General features: G+C 28.2%; 2 protein-coding genes across 2 annotated transcripts; both read left to right on the forward strand.

The window, feature by feature from the left end:
- The first annotated feature begins 6970 nt into the window (after positions 1–6970).
- LOC140672491 (phospholipase B1, membrane-associated-like) lies at positions 6971–13405 on the forward strand. Its single transcript, XM_072904686.1, has 7 exons — positions 6971–7241; positions 9123–9209; positions 10077–10288; positions 10782–10964; positions 11297–11595; positions 11702–11883; positions 12251–13405. The coding sequence occupies exons 1-7, from the start codon at positions 7103–7105 to the stop codon at positions 12424–12426; spliced, it is 1278 nt and encodes a 425-aa protein (XP_072760787.1). The 5' UTR covers positions 6971–7102; the 3' UTR covers positions 12427–13405.
- A 917-nt stretch (positions 13406–14322) lies between these two features.
- LOC140672492 (phospholipase B1, membrane-associated) lies at positions 14323–22869 on the forward strand. The gene is made up of 8 exons (XM_072904687.1): positions 14323–15744; positions 18210–18319; positions 19521–19725; positions 19932–20108; positions 20226–20385; positions 20814–20973; positions 21189–21340; positions 22537–22869. Exons 1-8 carry the CDS (start codon positions 15640–15642, stop codon positions 22713–22715), a joined length of 1248 nt encoding a protein of 415 aa, XP_072760788.1. The 5' UTR covers positions 14323–15639; the 3' UTR covers positions 22716–22869.
- The last annotated feature ends 1538 nt before the right edge of the window (positions 22870–24407 follow it).

A 24407-nucleotide genomic window follows, 5' to 3' on the forward strand; every position in this document is an offset into this window, starting at 1 on the left:
AAAAATAAGACATCATCAATGTTGAATTGTGTTATAGTTTTATTTTCTTATACAATCTTTATGTTTTTTTGTGATAAAAAATTTAAAATATAAGAAAAGTTTTCGAAGTCTCTTTTAAATATTTAATGCACGATTATGTTAAATAATTTTGTTAGTAACATTGGTTTTATATAATCCTTATATATACTTTGAAGAGACTAATTTCCATATATTGAAATAAAGAAGTTTAATTAGCACAAATATCACGTAATAATTTTATTATGATGTTAGGAACACATGCGCAGCCTTTTTTATAGTATATTAAGATTAAACACATACAATATAATGTGTATCAGTGGTAATCGATACAAGGATTATTGAAACGCTTAATTTAAAACGTACACATGTAGTAGATATGGAAATTAATTCATATCAACTTTATAATTTATTATTGATATCTGAAACTTTCAGAATGCCTGATTTCAAATCTTTTCTAAACTTCAGGAAATGTATAAATGTACCAAATGTAAACATTTTCTAATATTAAAATGCAAATATTTTTTAATAATAAAATAATTGTCCTCTTAAAAAAGTATAAGAATTATAATTATTGCATTTTAAGGAGCACCTTTTCTCTCTTCTTTTTTCTCTATTATTATTATATATATTAGTAAAATCTTCATTGTAAACAAAAATCCTTCAACTCAATGCGTATATATATATATCCTCTTTATCACATAAAAATTCTTCTTTTAATATCCAGAATTAAAAATCTTAAAGCGTTTATAAGTAAAGTCTGACATTTTTTTATCATGTGTTAACATATGTATTCGAGATAAATTTAAAATCTGTGGAATTATTATCGTGAAAATTATTGTCATAGAACGACAGAGTTAAATTTTTCTTTTTAAATCGAGTCAGTGACAAATATTACAAGAATTCTGATAATTTAAATGTATTAATATAACATACCATCAACTATGGCAAATTTTATGTATTCTATAGATAAACCGTCGCTGCTTGAAGCTCTGGTAAAGTACATACATAAAATTGCATGAGATAGTGAATCTGATAACATTTTATGCTCTGATAAATACTTGAAGCACAACTTCCGAAGAGATAAACATCTACGTTTATGTTATTGTAACAGATTATCTACTTTATTTTCTAGAATCTTTAATTATCTTTTATCTCCTTTGAGATCGTATAACTTTCATTTATATCGCGTTGACGTGCGCGGGGGTTACACGTTTAGGCGTCTCTTGGAATTAGATCAATATCGTTCGCGAGTTCATTGAACCGACACGCATACCGCATGTATAAACCAGTAGATGTCTAATTAGCGTGATTTTCATCGCGTTCATTACGCTTAGATACATCAAAGAATATGAACAGACAGCTGATAAAGCGATCCTTTGTACTCGTATCACTGTTATAAGCATGTGTGCATCATTAAATACATATCATTAAGATTTTATATCCTGAAGCTAATTAGATTACCGCTAACGTCTTTATAATATAAAAATAACAAATATAAATTTACATTCTAATTCTTTATTTTAGCGTGATATGATATAGAAAAAAATAAACATATCTGCTACGATAAAGCAGAAAAAATCTTTAACGTGTGAACTTTAGCTGGCTTTTATCGTTTTATCGCGCATTTATTTTAATAATATTATATTTCTATAGATATATTATTATTCGTGCAGCAATAAGCTGCAATTATGAATTGATTTTTTTGAAACAAACTGTCCATATGCATCTTTTTATACGTGGTAGTTTATGTTGTTAAAATAACTTGCTGTAAAATGTACGTGCATTTTATATTGATTCTTTCATTCTTAGCTTATGAATTCGAAAGACACGTTAGTGATTTATAATATTTCAAATCTTTGCAAATGAGAATCAGCGAAACGATGAGAGCGGAAAAATCCGCGAGATAAGCTGCGTGTTTTTTATTCAACAAATGTTTCCACAAATGCTGTTTCGTCAGCTTGTGCTTAATTCTGCAAATCATTCGACGAGTTAAGAGTGACACACAAGTTAAAAAAAGCTAAACATGCATCTCGTCGCTCTTATTGTTATTATTACCAGCTTTAAAGCTATGCGTAATTTTTCGATAATATGCGCGTTTGTATGAATCTAATTATTATTTATAGAAGATATCTTGTGATCCTGAACATGAACTCAATCTTGACCTGTCGATTGTCAATGGTCGACCAGATCTTGATAGAATTCCTCGAGAACGAAAAATCTGGAAATCATTGCCATGACTTGACTATTACGACATTGAATACAACTGATTACAACTATTTTGCAAATCATGTTTTAAGCAATCGCTTTTATAGTCATTTCCTAATATAAATTATAATCTTATATATAACACTTTTATATCACTTATATATATATATATATATATTTATAAGAAATTTTATAGTTATCATCTTCAATAATCGAGCATGTAATATATGTTACAACACAGTTATATTTATAACAATTAATCTACTTCATTACATAGAAACGTCTGTGATTATCATGATATGAACACGTGTCGACGATTTTCTCATAAGATTGCGTTATGCGATTCGTATGCAACGAATCATATTTCGTTTAGCTACACATTTTAACGGACAGACGAATGACGTTATATAATTCAACCGGCACACGTGGCTTTTATGTAATTTTTTTTGCATATTTTGCATATGTAGAAATTTGTCTTTACATCTGAATGGAACAGATTATATTATGGAAAAGATAGTATTATTGTAGAATGCTATGCAATGCAAAGAATAAGGTTCCGTTATCTCTCTTTCATTTTTGTCCAAACTACACAAGTCGAACAATGCGCTTTGTTATTGTGATTAACTCTTTTAACGATAAAAAAATTTAAAAAGTAAAATTGTAGGTTTGCGTCAATGAAGTGAGACATCTGTTTTTACCATTCATTCATAATTTTTAGAATATTAGAATTACATATATTTATGGGTAACAAGAACTATTCAAAGTTATTTAATTAATCTTTACTCTAATAATATATAATATTATTGATAATGTGTTGGTGTATTTTATGTTTTATAATATATATATATATTATGCTGAAATGTTTAAATAATAAGATGTTTTAAAACTTTGTCGGAATTTTAACTTGTCAGAAGTTTAACAAACATTCCAACAGAATCGAAATACAAAGCGTGATTTTATGTATATAAGACTGCTAAATTACAAGATAGTCATAAGAGCTTGTTCTACCATTGTATACTAACGAATGTTGATAACGCTAATTATCTGTGGAATAGAATTTCGAGAAGATAAGTCGGGAAGACCTCCGGCGACTTCGGTGGTCACTGATTACGATTGTCTCTTTATATCATTACAATAATTATGATTCATTATAATGCTAGTTAAAAATATATTTGCTGGAAAATTCTTAGCAAAACAATTATTAATAAATATGTAATTGTTTTTCAACTATTTGATTCCTGCAACTTTACGCTATAACTGGGTCAATTTGAATAATCGTCTCTCTGTTTTTCTCGCTTTTTGCTATTTATTTTAACATACAAGACAGAATGAATAATCGTATGTTAGAGATATTACTTCACTACTTTAGAGATATGATTTTATTACGTATTTAAAAGATTTTACAAATTATATGGACTTAATTCAGTTCAGAATAACACTAAACTTATCGTATGTAAAAAGATTAATGTCATCTCTTTTCTCAGCTATAGATGTTAAACAAAGATTACAAAATGATTGATTTCTCATATACATCTCGCGCTTTCGTATCAGAAATCACATGTATCACATCACACATATATTGGACCGATATTAACGGTCAGCAACTCTGGATATCAGTTTAGAAGACATAATGGAAATTTGTGCTTTCGACGCCGATCCAGAGAAAGGAGAGAAAACTGGAGTGAGAGAGAGGGAGAGAGAGAGAGGGAGAGAGAGAGAGAGATGACGAGAGGAAAAGCGAAGAGAGGGAAGAGCTTACTCGTTTCAACCTTGACCTCTAACAAACCCTCGTCTTCCACCAGCCCTCCCTGAGAAAGATTCTCTGCTCTCCTTTTTCCTCTTTCTCTCATTCTCTTCTAACTTAGATCCTCCGGTTTCGACTTCTTATATATGTCTTACTTACATGGAAAAAACCCACGATCGATGTCCGACAAGAGGCGCACTGCTGCTGAAAATAGAAGTCTCCTAAATGTTGAAGCACGCTCCTCTCACCCTCAAGGCATCCTTGTCTGACTGTGAGAATTCGGGTACTGCGCAGGAAGAAGAATTCCAATAGAGACCGCGCGATATATTAATCCTTTGCTGGGATAATCTGCTTCAAACCGGATCGAATTTGGTCGTATTCCAGTTGTGAGCTAATAAAAATATACAAAATAATTTTTTGTCAGTCAAGCTTTAAAGGCGTAAATAAATGTGAGATTATTTTATTAAAATATAAACATTACATAAACAGAATTTGTATTTGAATAATTACGATATTTTATAATCATTGTTTTCCATAAAGTTATCGTAAAAAAAAAACTTAAATTGCGAAATGTAATACCGAGTTTATTAATCAAAGTCAAATCGAACATCTCCTCGTTCAATTCAAGTGTTAATTATATAAATCGATTCTTTCTTGACCTTTTTGGACATTTCTTTTTTCTTGCAAAATTATTATCAAACAAGTTTTAAAATAATAGTATAATAATCCTTAATATTCGTTCTATAATAATGATTAAAATTTAAATAATTTGATATTAAATATTATCGATGAGGCGTTGAAAAAAAGAAAAAGTAAAAGTTATCGCTTACACAATAGAACACTTGTTTTCTTTGCCTCAAGATATCGTAGTAATACATAGAGTAGCTATGTAGAGTTAGTTATCTTTTTATATGTACATGCTCTATATGCTATATATGTATATGCTCTATAATGATAATATATAGAATTATTTATCTCTCATGTGTAATACTTTGTCTACAGTAGATACAAAATTTAAACCGAACATAATTCAAATTATTCATACAATGGTTGATGAAATAAAAAAAAATTTTTTAAAGAATTATTCTGAGTAATTCTGCACTCTTTACGCAAAAAAGTTTTATTAATAAAATTTAATCTCATTAATATTATTAATACTCTTGAAATCATTAGTAATATGACAATTAATCTACTTAAATAGATAATCATAAATACACATATTGTAGTGACATTTACGTAGGTACTTCAACATTTCATTTATAAACACATTCTGAATAGACATTTATTAATTTTTTTAAATATTTTACAATATTACGTTAAATATTTATTCAAGTACTTTGCCGTTATACTCGTTATAATTGCAGATAAATAGAATAAATATAAATAAAAAATAACGCATTTGTAAATATATATCTTGTCAAGTGTATTAGTTTTATTATTAATGTCTAGAATTATATTATTTGTTCGTCATTAAATAATTTTAGTGCTTCAAAAAACGTATTCGAAACGTCTGCTGGTAAAATAGGCGCTGTTAGTAGCAGTAGTCGAACTCCTGCTATGATCAGCCACAATTTTCTTGTGGTGATAATATAATACAGTAACTACCATTGTAATATCGATATTACCACCAGTTTTGTGACTGTCGCAATCTCGCGGCAAATTGTATAAGCGACTTATACATATGCAGGAGAATTGCAGCAGAAGATAACTGATACACACACTTTGTTCGATACGTGGACCTCTCGATTAATCAGAATGAACATTGAGAGTCAGAAAAAATCATTTAATTAAAAAATTGAGATTGAATCAATGAGAAAGACAAACTTGAATGATCAATATTTCAGAAAAAATACTAGAAAGAGCAAAAGAAAAAGAAATTTAATTATTATTAAATTTATTTTTTTTGCTCTTTATTCTAGTGCTTTTTTGTGAAATATTGATCATTCAAGTAATTTATATTTATATTTCACACACACATACACATGCACGCACGCACACACACACACACACACACACACACACACACACACGCGCGCGCGCGCGCGCGCGCGATATATAAAAAAATATAGCAACAATAATACAATTATGACTTATTAATTACTTACTTATTATAATAAATATAATAATTTCAATTTTTTTTAATATTTAATTGTTGTAATTTAATTTTTATTTTATATTATTTTTTTACTTACTTAATTAAATTTAAATAATTAAAATAAATTTAAATAATTTAATACTTGATTTTTTATTTTATTTTATATTTAAATTTAACTTCTTTTTATAGTTTATTTTATATTTATTTTGTATTCTTTTTCAATAAAATTGATACATGTAACAATGATTCAACAGATATGCAAGACGAATTTTGATCTCAGTGGCATGTTAAAGAGATTATTTAAATCAACAGAATTGCAATTGATATTTGAGTAAAAGATAACTATAAGGTCTTATAGTTATGTATTATAGTTTTTAAATATTTTTTTATTAATACAATTATGTTATTATCCGAATTATTTTATTATGATATTATCAATTGCATCCACTGAACGATACATCGTAACTAGATGCATTTAGGATTCAAAATGTATTTTCCCATCATTTTTTCTGGTTCCTCGAAGAATAAAAATCTGATTTTATTTCTTTAAGTTTATAGATATTTGTCTTTAAATAGTAAAACATTTTAAGTATGGATATATATGATCGGTTTCCCTATTTGCTACGCGTGACTTAATACACGATTATCAAATGCCTGGTGGAATTGAAGGACAAATATTACGCGACATAAACTATTTTTTACGTAATTTTTAAGAATATTAAAAAATAATATAAAAAGTTGAATGGTAAAAAAGATAAGATATTTGCCTTCATCGCGTTGTTTCCTATCATTATGAAGCAATCGCGGTTTATTATTCCCCGTAACGGGGTGTAAAATAAGGAATAACCTTGCTTCTGATCAAGGTTGCGATTTCTGTACTGCATTTGAGTCTTCCTCGCAAGTTGGGCTGTGCGATGGGTCATTTGGTACCTCGATTTTGGACGGTGCAATACGCTTCCATTACCAAACAGTTTACGGTATTGCCGAAGCGTCTCCAAATTTTAATTTTCTTATCATCGGTTTTATCAATCTAGGAGACAATGTGGAAATGGTTCTGCTGCATCCTGCTGTTGCAGTTACGTTGGAGAGCATCAAGTCAACCTGTTAAGACTGCCCTGGATACTCCCTTTAACGACGAGATATTTGCCGGTCTGCGTCATTGGGTTGAAGATTATTATGGTATGTATGTATAGATATGGGTAAGATTGTGAAAAAAAGGGTTTACATTCTTAATTCCTTTTCTTCGATGTTTCTTTAAAAGGTTACAGATTTATTACTAATTATAAGATCTTATCACCGTTCTGAAATGCATTTATTTGCAATTTTCATCTCGATATAATAAGTATATTTTATTGAGCATTATTTTTAAGTAAGTGTCCAAAATATTTAATATATTTACTATTTTTAATTTAATTTTCTATTAAGATAATTCGTACAAGTTTGCACAATGTAATTTCACATTGTATTTTCAAATTTGCCATATATCATAAATTATATGTACGTAGAGAATGTAAATTTTTTATACGTTCCCATATATTTCTGAATTTCATATTTTTTTAAATGTGCCTATTCTAATTCGATAAATGGATGTAGGATTTTGTACAAAATTATAAAAAATCGTGAGCTAAATTTGTTCATTTTTTTTTATAATCTTACGAGTCTAATTCATTCGATGATTTTACGCAGTTATAAAATTGTGAGCTAATTATAAAATTTATTCATTTGTGAACATTTTGCAATTGTAATTCGATCGCATTCGATGAATATATGTTTGCATCTTCGTGTACAAAGTTATAAAATTGTGAGCTAGTTATAAAACTTATTTATTTTTAATAATTTTCAGATTCTAAGTTAATAGCTGCACATTTATAACTTTATGTTCCAAGATATCAAATCGTGGACTAGGTATAAAATTTATTCATTTCTGATAATTTTCTCGGTCATATTGAATTGATGTGCTTTTACAATCACGTGCAAAATTATCGAGTCGTGACGTTAAAAAATATATTTATTTCTGATAATTTTTCGATTATCAATCATATTCGATGGATATACATTTACGACTTACGTATGCAAAGTTATACAATCGTGAGCTAGTTATAAAATTTATTCATTTTTAATAGTTTTTTTGCAATTTATTTCAACTCAATTGACATCAATGTTATTTTAATTTTAATTTTACATTAATTGACTATATGTATGATAAGAGTTATATAATATAAGAAGACATTTTCTTTTGACAGTCACAATAAATATTCGTACATATGCAAATCGACAAAGTCTTAAAAAATTTTCAAACATATTAAATAACTAATTTGATTCAAGAATTCTGTGGTGACTTTCAGTCAATAAAGCTTAATAGTATGAATTACATAAATATTAGAGTATTTCAATTCACGTTTATAATGGCATACGCTTTGGAATTTCTGGCGGAATTGCAAAAAGATTAATCATAATATAACGAGTATGTATAATTTTAATGATAGTTATATTTTTGTTGTTGTTATTTCTTTGCCATCTTTTGCTATTTGTTATTTGTGCATAAAAGTTCTTTTTTATAACGTAATTCATGAACAATCATTAATTAAATATTAACTTTGATTAAAAAATACGTGCATACATGCATACGTTTTCTAATGTAGTTTAAAGGAAGTAGTTTCTTTCTGACATGCGCGGCAATGTAACGAATGTAACTCGCGTCTTCGCGAAGCTTCTACTTTGTTGCTTCCTACTACTGTGACTGCTCTTCTACATAATTCATTGTCTTGGCCGATAATTCGACGCACGTACCGGATTACATTTAGAGAATCGCACAACATTATTCCGTATTTTATCATTATTTAGTAATAGCAGATTTATTTATTTTATTATATAAATTTGTTTTATTATATAAATAATTATCGTCTTTTTTCCCTATTTTGCCTATTTATGCAATGCGAGTAATCTTTATTATTTTATTATCTCCTGTTTACGCTATTATAATGTATAATTTATGTAAGATATATAATTTAAAAGTACATTATAATAAATTTTAATATGTGTGATTTGTTAATCTTACAGGGCCGATAGAAAAATGGCTAGGACCACCGCCAGGAACAACCCAAGAGCCCGTTCCCGAAAATGTTCCGTTTCCTTGCAATGTTTCACGTAAGACATTTACTAGTATTTTATCAGTATTTTAATACTTTCGCTAATAATTATCCAGCATCATTTGTTCATAACTATTTTTATTATCTTCATTTATTTCATCATTGCACAGCTATTTTCACCATTGCTATATTCTTTGTCACAAATACAATAATATTTTCATTAAAAATTTCAAAATAGTCTCTTCTTCTCAAACGTTAAAGTTGCTTAAAACAATGGCAAAAAAAAATTTATTTTTTTGATAATTGCAATATATATCTTCATAACACAGTAAAATAAAGAATACGACTCTTCTGAAAAACGGCTTTGATTTTCATATGGAAAACATTTAAATTCTCCGGGTCATTAAAAGCTAGATGGGGATATGTGTGTAGTGCCAAAGTAAATTTCGAGGAAAATTAATTTTTTCTTGAACCTATGCGGTTGTGCACAAATTTTATTTAGCGATACAATGTGCTTAAATAATCAAGTTTGAGATTCATTTTTAATATCTTTCATACCTCCCTCAAGAAACTAGAAAACCTTGTAAATTAGAAAAGCATCAGGACAAAGTGGCTGAATTTCAAATCGAAAGAAAGAAAGAGAGAGAAAAATATCTTTATAACTTTAAATCTTAGAATCTTTAATCGATTAAAGCAAGATTCACTTTTTTTTTTAAATCAACTAAAAATATACTTTTGTTTTGTAGATTAATTATTTTAAAATTATGTGTCTCGATGTTCTAATAAAAAAAAAATATTAACTTGAAACTAATCAAATAAAATATTATGTATACTTTTAAATAGCGATTACATATGCAACATGGAAGAGGAATACACTATGCATTTTCCTTCTGGAACGCTACATAATTGATGATAAATTTTTCAGTTGGTCGATCAAAGGTACCACCAAAAAATGTGAACTGTTTAAGACCGGGAGATATTCAATTGATTGGCACATTGGGTGATTCTCTTACATCTGGAGCCGCCGTTTTTTCAAGGTGTTTCATAGCACTCTTCGTAAGTAATAGAGGAGTCACCGCGGCTGGCGGAGGTGAAGGCACTTGGAGAAAGTGGCTAACTGTTCCCAACATCCTCAAGGTAGACTTTTAAAACGATCAATATTCTTCTGACAATACATATTGATAGTGACATTTTTTATTTCATTGAAATTTAAGTTTATTGCTCTTACACTCACTATCGTAATAAAAACTTAAATATTTACAACGAATAAACTCTATTATTGGTGTAATTCTAAATTGGATTGATATAAGATAATAATATAAAATAATATACTCAAATTTATTAGATTACATAAGAATATAATAACAGCTGATAAGATCTTTATAAACAAAATATATTTTTACTTTTTAATTCTTTTTATTTATTTTATTCTCATAAAGAATTGATACTCAAAATTAAAATTTTTGATCTTTTCCATGAACATTAATAGTAAATAAATAATTGAAGAAATTAATTAGAAAAATTAAACGTGATATTTTATTGAATCAACGTCTTGAACAGTAATGGTTAATTTAATGATACAAATGAATCATATAGAAATTTTCACATAGAAATTTTATCTATATATTAGGAATTCAACCCCAATGTAGTAGGATATTCAACAGGAACGTCTTTGGTAACTGACGAGGCATCGGAATGTCACGTCGCTGAAATCGGTTCTATGTCTGTGGACTTGCCTTATGATGCGGCGGTATTAGTCGAGAGACTTAAAAGTTATCCATTTGTGGGTACGAATTACAAAAATGTTTGGAAGGTACGTTACTCGACTAATTTAATTTGTTACAAACATCGTGGAACGATAAATAACAAGTGCTATTATTTAAACTGGTTTCAAGTAATTGTTTATTATTATTTGTACTTGTTAATTATAAATAATCACAGGAACTTCTTTTTCAAGAGCTTTAAGTCGACTTTTTTCGCATAAAAAAAACTTAATGAAAAGTTTTTCTTATCATCTCCCATAATTTTGTAATTTTTATTTCCGTTATTATGCTACATTTATAAAGTATTACTTCTGCGCTTTTTATTACGGAAAATATTTTATTCTGACAATTAGATATTGATAACAATAAACTTTATTTACAGTTCATTACGATGAATATCGGAATCAATGATTTTTGTGCTAACATATGCTATGAACCAACAGCCGAAAAAGTTATAGCAGATCATAAACAAAATGTAATCGACGTTTTAAGAATACTGAAGAAAAACATGCCGAAAAGTTTTGTGTCTATAATTGCGCCTATAAGTTCAAAGTGTTTGGTTGAAGCTCAATGGGGAAATCCATCGATAAACTGTTCCCTCACAATGGGTTTCGAATGCCCTTGTATGTTTGGCTTTTCATTTAGACCCCATAGAGAATATTACTATCAAATAATAGAAGGGTAAGCTCACCACATTATTCTTATTTAATCCCAATAATTATTTTTGATTAACGCTAATGTGGTTAAGTATATAGAAATTGAGTAAAAATTGGGAAAAATATTTTAGGTGGTCGCAGGCAGAGATTGAGATCTCTTTGATGCCAGAATGGCAGAGTGATGATTTCGCAGTCGTAGCTCAACCTATTCTGAGGCATTCATTGTTGCCAAAAAATAAAAATGGAATTGTCCCTATACATAAATATTTAAGTATCGATTGTCTTCACTTTAGACAAATAACTAATGCTCTATGTAAGTTCACTTTTCTCTAACAAGAAATATTGCATAAACTTTCTTTAATTTTTAAGTTTAAAAATTTTTTTCAATTTTTAATTTTCTGTATTCAAAACCGTTTAATTTTATTTTTTCAAAGTTGCTAATTAACATATAATATTGCAATAATTGCAAAAGGTACGTAATAATAATCGTTATATTTACGAGTATTATAATTCATTTGATAGGCTGCTTATTTTATAAAATTATTGTAGCCACATGTTATAAGACGGCCAAATATAAAACAGATTATTAAAATTCTGATTAAATACAAACTAAAAAAAAATTTAATTCAATATTGAAAAATTAATTGCATTAAAAATATTTTGTTTCTATTTTTTTGCAGATGCAAACGGTCTATGGAACAATCTGTTGCAACCAGTGGGTCATAAGTCGGAAACCTGGGAACCGCTTTGGAAAACGTTCCTGTGTCCAACAGAGGAAAGACCTTTTCTGGCTACAAATGTAAATTCAGGCGTATATGGTCCATTCAATCCAAAAGAAGTATGTAATAACTGGTGATGATAACTAGACCAAACATATTTTCTATCTTCACAATCTTGCTATAAGAATTAAATAAAAAAGAAGAGAAGATATATATATAATGCTTTCTTTTCTATCATTCGCGCTTACGTGTATTTGCATGAGTATGCATTTTTAATGCACATTTGCATTCAGCTCTCTGCTACTTTCTTTCATTAGAAAGAGACGGAGCTTCTAATTATATTTTCCCTTTCTTTCTACTTATTCTTAAAATTACGTCTTTACTACTCGCGGTCTATTTTTATTTTATATATATATATATATATATATATATATATATAAAATTCGATTAAGAAAAAAGATAAAATCTCTAGTAAAACTGATTATTGTGTAAGGAGAAAGTATCGACCATATTATTGGGTCATAAATGAAGCAATTGTAACATGATACTGTGATTTTTTAAACGTAATCGCAGTATCATAATTATTTAAATATTAGTCAAAGCTGTAATATGTTTATTATCCTTTATAGAGTAATTATATATGGATACAAAATTATTCTAATTATTATTATTATTTCGTGATTCTGTAAAAAATTATATAACATTAAGTGCAACATATAACTGTATTGTTTTTTTTAGATTTAATGTATGTTCTCTTCGATTATACTTCATGTATTTACGATTACGTTGCAAACTGCAAGATGTATGAATCAAGGATTGAAATCGATATGTCTTTCGGTTTTATATAATAATAACATTAAAAGAAAAATTCCTGAATAATATAAATATCAGATATTTGATTTTACATACCGATATTTGACATCTAATACTGATGTAATTAAAAATTTTTTTCTTTGCCGTCTTATATTGTAAGAGTAGAGATAAACACGATACCGGTATACAATTGGTAAAGAAATTATTTTGATATTCAATCCTTGATGTTAATAATGTTTAATTGTAATTTCAGAGAAATTGTTGTAAAAGAGAATTTGTCAATAAATATTCAAACAAATATAATGTGTCTATATTCTATATGTATATAAAGTGATGTAAGCGTATATTAATACAAGAAGGAAGAGGCGATTTATCGTAACATCAGCCGTAATATCTAATGTCTCATCACTTATACTTCTTTTTACTACCGCATAGGATTATGAAAGAATGCAGAGGAACTATCAATATGTTCACACAGGTGGGGGTCACATCGATGGACACGAGAGCGTCTCTCTTCGACCCGCTTCATTCATGTTTAGTGGTGTCATCCAGTAATACCGCTGAAGAGAATCGGCTTTCTTCGCGTTTAACCGGCACTCGAAGCTTCCCGACGTTTTCGAGAACACTATAACTTATAAGAATTATAATTTCACGCGAAAGAATTTGGTGCTTAGACAATTATTTGACAGTTTGTCGAGCGCTTCTGCGCGAGGAAATATTTTTGCGGCAAAAGGAAGAAAATTAGTCACAGTGTTAGTTTTTGACTTCAAGGTGTTGTCATGATAAAAATATTCATGATTTAAAAGAATTAATCTTATTGTTAGATGTAAAAGTTGATTTACATATAGTGAGGAAAGACATCCAATTATAATGAAAATTTTTCAAATTTTTAATAACAAGTTCCGTGACACTTAAATAATTTTTCAATTGTAACGATGCGGGATAACAGATCACCGGATAGCAAGGTACATGTGTATAAACATATATATTGCTTGTAACTACTATATAAATCATAATTTTCATAAATTAAATTTACACAAAATACAACGTTTTCAAAAAAAATATTTAATTAACTTTAGCATTTTTTTTTCATTTTACTTCATGGAAAAATAGTAAAGAATATTTATTTTATATATATATATATATATATATATAATATAAATATAGACATAATTTCTCTTCTTTATGCACGTGTTAAAAAGCTATCCATATATTCACGCTAATGTATTCATATATGATTTAATATTCTGATAACGTCGTTTTTCCTTTTTCGCATAACAAATTGTATTTTCTAAAGATATGAAAAGTGATTTATGAAAATACCCAGCGGGGCTGGTACGCGAACTTAAACACCAGCGAAAGCGCATCTTTCGTTTCTTCAAAGGGGATTCTGTAAAGCGACACTTTCAAAGTCTTTGTCTATTTCATTATTTATATTCCTGCAAAATTATGCAAAATATTGTTGTTCTGGTCTTACATTCTTGAGAAATTAAGTAAAATCATAGCTTATGAAAAGAAGAATCATTGTATCGTTATATAATTAGAGAGATGTAATTTGAAATAAGACGAACTAAAAACATAATGTATGTCTAATATATTTTTAATCAAAAGAATAATGTAAAGTTAAAGTTGATATATCGAAATCCTTGGAAGACATTCACTTTTTCTAGAGCATAGATATCGAAGCTAACAAAGTTCAAAAAGACTAATCATTATGATATGTTTAGTATCTCAAAATCAGTGAGAAGAGAAACAATTTTTTATACTTTACAGATCTAATTGTATTTTTTTAAATTTACGAACTGTATATATTTATGTATATTCTGTGCTAAAATTTCTATAGCTGTTCCAAATCAATCCTAACGTCAATACAAGTGACAGTGACATTGTCAATATACAAGTAACATGACAGACGAAAAACTAAAATTTATAATAAAATGAAGAGATTGAACAAGTGTCGAAGAAAAGTGATTGAAGACTCTTTTGTCTGTCAAAAATGTTTAAAGTCAGTTTCTATATATTTTCATTTTAAAATACAGATATATTATAGAACACAAAACATACTGCATATGTAACGTAATATTAAGAAAAATCGGAGAATGTAAATTTTGCATCTCTACTTCTCAATGAAGATATTGGTTAGAAACTTATCCATTACTTGAAGGATCAGAGAGAGATTAACTAAACAACTCTCTACATATATCGCGGTATCCGTCGTTAAATAAACGAGAATCTGGTCGCGGTTTTATCGAAATGATTCTCTCGCTCTATGCATGCGCAAATAACGGCTTGTACATACGTCAAAGTTTGCAGTTCTCTCCAGTCGAAGACTTGAAAGACTGTCAAAGCTCGCTTCCTAGGATTAAGGCAGCGAATCGATGGCGACCGGAAGTCTCGTTCGACCGTTGAAGGCCGAACAAAAGATCTTCCAACATAAAATGATTAGCAGTTGAAGAACAAAAAAGTCTGAAGAAAATCAAAAAGAGATTTCTTCAATCATCAATTCTCGAAACGCTCGTTGATAACTCTCGAGAATCATGAGAGTTCAAATAATTTACTTATATCTAGCCATTGTTGGTTTTCATCTGGCCGATTGCATATCTTTCATGGATTTCTTGTACAGTTTACTTCAAGCAGGCAAGGTAAGTTTTTGGTACTAAAATTGCGAAGTTAATTAACTACATTTTATATTGATTAAATTATTAATATCCTTTTGTGAATAAATTGTCAAATTGTCAAACAACGCATGACTCGAGAAAAGAATTTTTGTATTAAACTAATTTTAAATTACCAAATCTATACTAATTTGTAGGAATTAAATAAATAAATTAATAAAATAAAATAAATATATCTAATAAATTGGAATAAATAAATAATTTAATGAATTAAATAAATAAGAAAAATAGTACTAAAATTATTGGTAATATAGAGATATATATGTAAAATTCATAAAACTAAGCTATGCAAAAAAAGAAACTTGTCCCACTAATGTTAATTTCTGCAATTTAAGTTGTAACCGCAATGTAACTATTGAAGATAAAGGAAGTGAGAGTTTACCAAGCTTGTAATTGTTCACAAATTCAATAGTTTGACTGACAAGAGACATTATTACCGAAAATGTTTTAGTATGCAGGAGATCATTCAAATACGTTCATACCAAACGAGAAATCGCACGTGATTTGCGAGTTAAAATCAGATCTCCCTTTATTCAGACGATTTGTAATTTCTTGTCAGAGTTGCAAAAATATTATTATTAATAAAATATAATTGTAAAGATTAACAAAATTTGAATACGACATCTGTTAAACATTTTTTTTCTCTTAATCGTTGATTTTAATATATAATAAAATATATAATATAAAAACAATATAAAACATATAGAAAAATCATTAACGCCCTATAGTATGATATATAGTGATTTACCTCGGTTCATAATAAATTTTTGCTATGATTCATATGATTAAAATCAGTAAAAAGAATAAATTAGAACGTGGAAGAAGTCTCGATAGTAGAAACCGTAAACTACCGACGCACAGTTCGAAAAAAAGAATGTTTTGCATTCTACGCAATCGGAGAAAGGAACATTTCTTTTTGTCTCATTTAGTGACCTGTAGGCCTTGTGCCATATCAGATATGTTCAGGGCCATTTCAATATATCCGCATATTCATTATATATTTTTATAAATTATATAATGATTATTAATCTTATATATATTATTATTTTCTAAACTTTTGGTCTTTTATTTCTTTGAATATTGTTCCTTCTCCAAATTTTATCGTTACATGCTCTTCCTATAAAATATCTACATAGAATAGATATTTAAAATTCGTGAAATGTAAAATTTAATTTTTAATATTAATAATTTTTCTTAATCTAAATTAAGTAATTAATTATTTTAATAGATAAAATATTAATGCATAAAATACATACCTATTGTAATAAAATATATGCAGGTAATAAATAATATTTGCCAAACTAATGTCATAAAAATCCGATAAATATAGTTAAGATACACCTGGATATGACATATTTATTTCGATATGGTATGACAAATTATTTATACATGCTAATATCTAAGTCGTGATGCTACGCAATGCACGTTTTGGAATGCAAATCGAAGAAAGCAAGAGTATAAACGTGTGTCGAATATTAAGCACGCTAATCGACACCGGCTTAAATGCGCTGTCAGAAAATACCGCAAGTGAAAAGTCTCGTTCTACTTCGAAGATACATTTGCACAATTGATTGTAGAAATAATTCTTATGTATATTAGTAAGAACAGGTTAGTTAATGTACCGGAAATATGTTAAATATAGCTTCAAAAATATTTCTAAAATTTTAACAACTGTCGCAAACTATTTTCTCGATTATACAGTATTTTTAAATTTCGAGACTTTTTTTATATTTAAATTTCACTTTTTCAAAAATATCATGGAAGAACTTTAATTAGTCATTTACATAATAACAGTAACTACATAAAATCATTATTAACATTTTTCTTATATATCTGCATTATTATCAGGCGTTATTATCTCATTGACTTTATACATGTGTATTTTTTTCGAAATTAAATGAGTAGTTTAATAATTAATATTATTTTAATAATTTATGCAAAAAATGTGTGAATACAAAAATCCTGTAATGTAGCTCGAATTAAAATTATCATTAAAACAATTTCTTCCCTCTGTATTATTGTTACGGTAATTAAATTGTAAATCATATCTTGCGCGAATTGTGTTGCCACACTCAAATTATTCAAATGTGTTTGACGATGAGTGTCACTTCAATAAAGATACGAATCTCGCGTAATTAGATATTGTAATTGACATCAAAGAGTGGCTTCAAAGCGTGTCATATCCCATTAAAAGAGAAATTACTATTTTATTGCACAGTTGAGCAAATTTTATATAAATATAATAAATAATGCAAAATCGTAATTTTTGCATTTTATTTTAAAATCATTTTGCATTATCAGAATTATTGTGATTAATCCGCGCACAAGTATTAGGTACACCGAATACGATAAAACTTACATGCACATTTATTCGTACATATGTACACAAAGCAAACACAATTAAGTATATATTCAAATTATAAAATTTTCAGAAAAAAATCGATGAAAATGGAATTTCGTATCCTAAACTACGCAGCAATGTACGAAGACAACCAATAATCCCCGACAACGTTTCGTTTCCTTGCAATGTATATTCTGGCAGGTATAATTTTATTTATTAATTAATATTTTATGCAAAACCACATAAAACCACCATAAAACCACCGCATAAAATAATTTTCTTGGTGATTATAAGATCGTGCATTTTCATTACGCAGATAATATATAAATAACTCCAAATTTATAATTTTAATACGAGCATGCTCCTATTATGATTATAAATTTGGAGTTATTTATATAATCACATTTGTACCACTTTTTAATGACGATAAATATGATTTATGTATCAGTAAACAATCGCGTTTAATGTTAAATGTATGACAAAGATATGGTGAATTCTAAATCGATAGATAGATTTACAAAACTTATACAGAGTGTCTCACGAGAAGATATTGAAACTAATCAGCTGTCATTTTCGAATACATACAGTTATTGAAAAAAAAACAAAAATTGCATTGAAGAGAGGAAAGTCTGCAGTTTTTAACGGGTATAAATAAAATTTATCAAAGTATTTATTTACCAGTTTATTTTAGTGATAAAAAATATATTAATAATCAAATAAACTAATAATAAATATTTTCAAAGTGCGTACTATCTGAATGCATAAAAATCAATTCTTTTACGAAAACTCGCAAAAACTTTTTCTAATATATCTTTATTTAATGTTCTTGACGATCTTTTTAATAGCTATTATTAAATCTGTTTCTGGATTTCCAGTTATTATCTTTAATCTCTTGTCTTTATCTCCAAAGAAAAAAATCACACGAATTTAAGTCCGGTGAATATGATGATCATTCGAGCCCTTCCTTAGACAAATTTTTATCCCAGACCAATGACTTGGATGCCATAAACTTTATGGATTTCGAAGACCTCCTGGGTTCAGTATGATGCCGTTCCATCCTAAAATGAAATCCTCTGACTAGGTCTCTTTTTTTTTGCATGAGGGAAGAATTGTTTTCGACAAGATGCTTGTAACTTTCCAGTTGATTTTTGCACACTAAGATAATGTGCACTTTAAAAATATTTAGCTTATTTGATTATTAGTATATTTTTCATAAATAAAATAAACTGATAAACAAACAATTTGTTAAATTTTATTTATAACCATTAAAAAGGAAACTGCAGACTTTTCTCTCTTCAATGCAATTTTTGTTTTTTCAATAACTAACTATGTTTCTCGAAAATGACAGCTGATTAGTTTCAATACCCGTGACACCCTGTTACTTTTATTTTATTTCTCGCAGATCTTTATCAATACCAGACAACGTTCATCGATTGAGACCAGGTGACATCGACGTGGTCGGTGGTCTTGGCGATTCTTTAGTCGCCGGAAACGGCGCCATGGAAGAGTTCGCCACCGGAACCTTCATCGAGTCACGTGGTGTCAGCTGGTGTGCCGGAGGCCAGGGCGATTGGAGAGAGTTTCTCACGCTTCCTAACATTTTGAAGGTATAACGTATAAGAAATGTTTCAAGGAATCTTTGTATCCACGTTTCATCGATCTTTCAAACATATCGCAAACGTATATCACATATGTAGAGCGAAAAAAATTGTAAAAAATTATGTAAGAATAAATGTTCATTTTCTTCAATCCAGCGCGATGTTTTATTTCATTCATAATAAAAAAAGCGATAATCTTCATTATTGTAATACAGATGTACAATCCGAGATTAACCGGATACTCTACCAATACGGGTGAGTTTCACTCAACCTCGGCGAAGCTGAACATCGCCTTTCCGGTTGCTGCTACGGAGGATGCATTGCAGCAAGCGAAAATCTTAGTGCAGAGAATCAGAAGCGATCCGAAAATAAATATGAAGGAACATTGGAAGGTAATAATCCGTGCGTCTCGTAATTTCTTTATTGCGACATAAGGTAGTTGAGAAGAAACATAGTCGCTATTAAAGTTTTTATTTATTTCTAACAAAGTCGTTTCCTTTATGTTTCAGCTTATTACGATCCTATTTGGAGCTAATGATATTTGCTCGGCGCAATGTTACAGTCCGCAACAATTCTCGCCAATGCGTTATGCTTTGCATTTACAAAGAGCGCTTGATTTTTTAAAGATCGCGCTTCCTCGTACGCTAGTCAATCTGATTCCAGCCATAGGTGATAATTTAATAAAAATTTAATGAGTAGGCTAGTTAGATTAAATCTAATTAGTAATCAATATAAATGGGAGCGAACTAATAAGAAGCAAAGTGCGGAAGTCGGTTGCACTTCCGCGCTGTAGCTCTTATTAACTCATTCTCATTTACGTTGCTTATATATCAGACAGCTATTTTCCATTTTTGTTAATTAATCATTCTGTACAAATAGTAGAGAAAAGTTAATAAATGTAATTAGTAATTTTTTATATAATATAAACAAAAAAATGTTATTATTGCAATATGTACTCTGATTCAAATGCCTCTTTTTGACAGAGTTTTTAAATGCTTTCTAACAAAAATTATAATGCATATTAATTATAATATTATAGTTTTCACAAAAATTTTATCTATATACTTATATTTATCTGTATTATTTTTTTGTAACAGATGTCACGGTTTCAATTAGAGTAAAGCAAAGTATCATGTGCAAGATATTGCATCCCCTTTTTTGCGCCTGTATGCATAAGGGTAACCGGCCGGAAATTGTCGCGGCGAACATGTCACGGCTCTATCAACAAGCCGCCGAAGCTTTAATATACTCAGGAAGGTACATCCTTAACACATTCAATGTACAATTAAATACATTTTACTTAATCAGCAACCTATTAATTTTTAATCCTTTTCTCAAAGGTTATTAAAAGAAATTTGTTATTATATATATTCGATTTATGTGTGTTAAGATAGTTCGGTGTATTAAATTCATAAATTTATTTATACGACACACAAAACATTAACGAATATATTTGTTGTCTTTCTTTATAGGTATGATAAATCCCCAGATTTTACGGTGGTGTTACAACCATTTACTAAATTATTCAATGCACCTAATGCAGATCCTATTCGTGCACCACCAATTGATCCTACTTTGGTCACATACGACTGTTTTCACTTTAGTCAGAAAGGACATGCGCTCGGTAAGAGATATAGTAAAAGATATGTTAATTTTTACTTTTGTTGTTTTAAAAAAATATTTTTTTATTTAAGCAAAATATTAACTTTATGTTAAACTATGTTATAAATGTTACAAATGGCATGTAATTGTAATATTTATAATAATGCTCTTTATTATAGTTATTTACTGTCATCGGTTGAGTTACGCCTATCAACATCGAAAAATATCACCTAAGCGTTAAAACAGTTGCACTTCACTAGGCGACGCGGAAAATCGGCGTGTTCCAATAATAAATAAAAAGAGTATCAATAAAAAATTTAGCAAATTTTTTTACGCAATAATATTCATTTAGATTTTATCGAAAAGTTATTTTATTTTATTATTATATTATTTTATTATTTAATTTGTATAATTCATGCTATATATTTTTCGAGAAATGTTATTATATTGTAAATATATATAATAGTAGTGTAATTTTTAATTTTATATAAAAATTTAAAAATTTATTTTATTTTATGCAAATCAAATGCAGATGACCTTCAACTGATTGTAATAAAATTTCTAAAATAAGTTAATTTTCACATTAAAAATCAATTAGATTTGCATGATTATGTTCATTGTATTATTGAAGAATTGATACTATGACCATTTGCATATTGCACATAGTAACATTCAACTTGAAAATTAATTTAATATTTCATACCACACGAATGTAATATATACACTATTAGTTATGTCAGCGACATGTAATAAGCGCACATATTCATAAATGTTCTGTAATCCATAATAATTTAAAGTAATAAGAATGACAGTCGAGAATTAATTTGCAAGAATTAATCCATTAATAAAACCGGATTAATAAAAACCTTTTGCACGAAGATTGGCTAGTTAATAATTATTTACCAATTTAAGTGGTTAAAAATAAATTGATTTGAGCAGTAAAATTTATTTGAGCAATAAAATAATCTCCCTTGCAGCTGACTCATTGTAAACGCAAGCGCGTGTTTATTAGTGGCGTGTGAATGAAGAGAAATCATTAAGTATCTTTTAGATGATGTCAATAAGAGTCATGGTGAAAGAAAACGTCACGCCAGTTTACTGTTGGCACTACTCACATTATTGCTTTTAGGAAAAAATAGCGAAATAAGTGACGCAAAATTGACACATGTAATATTTTCGTTTTTTTTTTTTTAATATTTGTTTTCTTCTTGTTTTCAGGCGCCAATCTTTTGTGGAACAATATGTTGGAACCGGTTGGAAACAAGACGGAAAACGGAATGCCTAAGATACTGGAGAAGGTACTCTGTCCTACAGAGAATGCACCCTACATCTTCACAAACGTTAATTCACGTTTTTTCAAAATGACCGGCAAGCAAGATGGAATTGTGCCCAGATAGCGTAAGGTTTGACAGTAATCGAGCACGATTTACAAGAATATTTATGCGATACACAATAAGGCACCCAACAAATTGGATGGAATAGTTATGCATCTGTTATCGATATTATATTCATATAAAATTTTCGGCTAAAGAAGAAAGCGTAAATGAGATTAATAATTAATAATGAGATAAATAAAGAATAAATAATTTAAACATAAGACAATATAGTTTTAATACAAATTAAACACTTTTGTTTATATATGTATATTTGCATAATTAATGTCCAAATAACTGACAATACTCGCTAATTATTATACATATATCATTAACAATAATTTTATAGTTTTTCATATATTTGAGAAAAATGTAATCATTTAAAATGTAATAACATTTTCAACCTAAGAAAAAGATAACTTACTAATACTTATAGGTAAAAATATGTATAATTAACATTCAAAAATGTACTAAGTAATCAAGTAATATAAATAAAATAAATAATGTTTTTAAATTTTCCAGACAAATATTCAAACAAATGTTGTAATAAGTAATAAATTTATTTGTAAATCAAAAATTTTATTTGATTTTTTTTTATCTTCAGTAATAAATATATCGTTTTATCTATTTTTTTATACACATAAATATACAATAGAAGTGACACTGACTCGGACACTCTGTAGCAATCATCTATTCAATGCAACTTACTAAATATTTTTAAAGTAATTTTTTTAAATTATTTATAGTCTTTTTTCATTAAAAAGTCTTAAATAAATGAGTAAATTATGTACGCGTTGAGCAAAAATAATGCCAATTTATTTGCAACTGCAATATTCTTTTCCAAAATTATAAAAATCGCATTTATACATGCGCATAAGAAATTTGCAATTTTAACGAAGAAAAAAAAGAGAAAGATGGAAAAAAGTTGCATCTTAAAAATGAAACACTTAACAGGACTTCAAAGTCCATATAACTCGGACGAACTACAAACGGAATGTCTGTTAGGCAAAACCCAGATTATATTTCGCGAAATATCCGGTTAACAGTTAAATGACAAAGAATGTGGAGAATTTTTTTTCGTATGTATATGTCATCTCAGAAAGTCTTTAATTTATATATGTATCCCAAGGATTTTCTCAAATTTTTTTAAATATTTCTTCTTCACGTTTCTGTGTGAATATTTCTATATATAATATAAGAATATTTCATTAATAATACACAAATAGCAAGATTTAACGATTGATTCTTAGGTATTTAAAAAAATCTTGCAATTAAAATTAAAATTAAATTCAACAAACTTTTTGTAAAAAATATATATAAAAAATTTTTATGAAATATCATATATCATTTTTTAATAAAACGTGTTTATATTTATGATTAATGATCCGTCAATATCAAGAACAAATGAATTTGACTCAACAAAACAATTAATCAATGCATTTTAACAGATTTCCTGACAGTTAAAGAACGAAAAAACGATAACTTATAGTTTTCCGTATTTTTCGTACCTACTCTATTTCGTACTAATTATGTTTCTACTATTCCGCGAAAATTGTGAAAATTATTTATTTCCAAATTTTCTTAACGAGGCATGAATTACTTGATCTCGCGTAGATCGGAAATGTCTAAAACATCATCGAGAGTAAACTTTTGGGGAGCTATATATATATTTTTTTTTCCTTCCCGAGCCAAGTTGTTGATTCCGCCAATATTGAG

The sequence above is a fragment of the Anoplolepis gracilipes genome, chromosome 13 (genome assembly GCF_047496725.1).
Source record: "Anoplolepis gracilipes chromosome 13, ASM4749672v1, whole genome shotgun sequence".
Classification (NCBI taxonomy): Eukaryota; Metazoa; Arthropoda; class Insecta; order Hymenoptera; family Formicidae; genus Anoplolepis; species Anoplolepis gracilipes.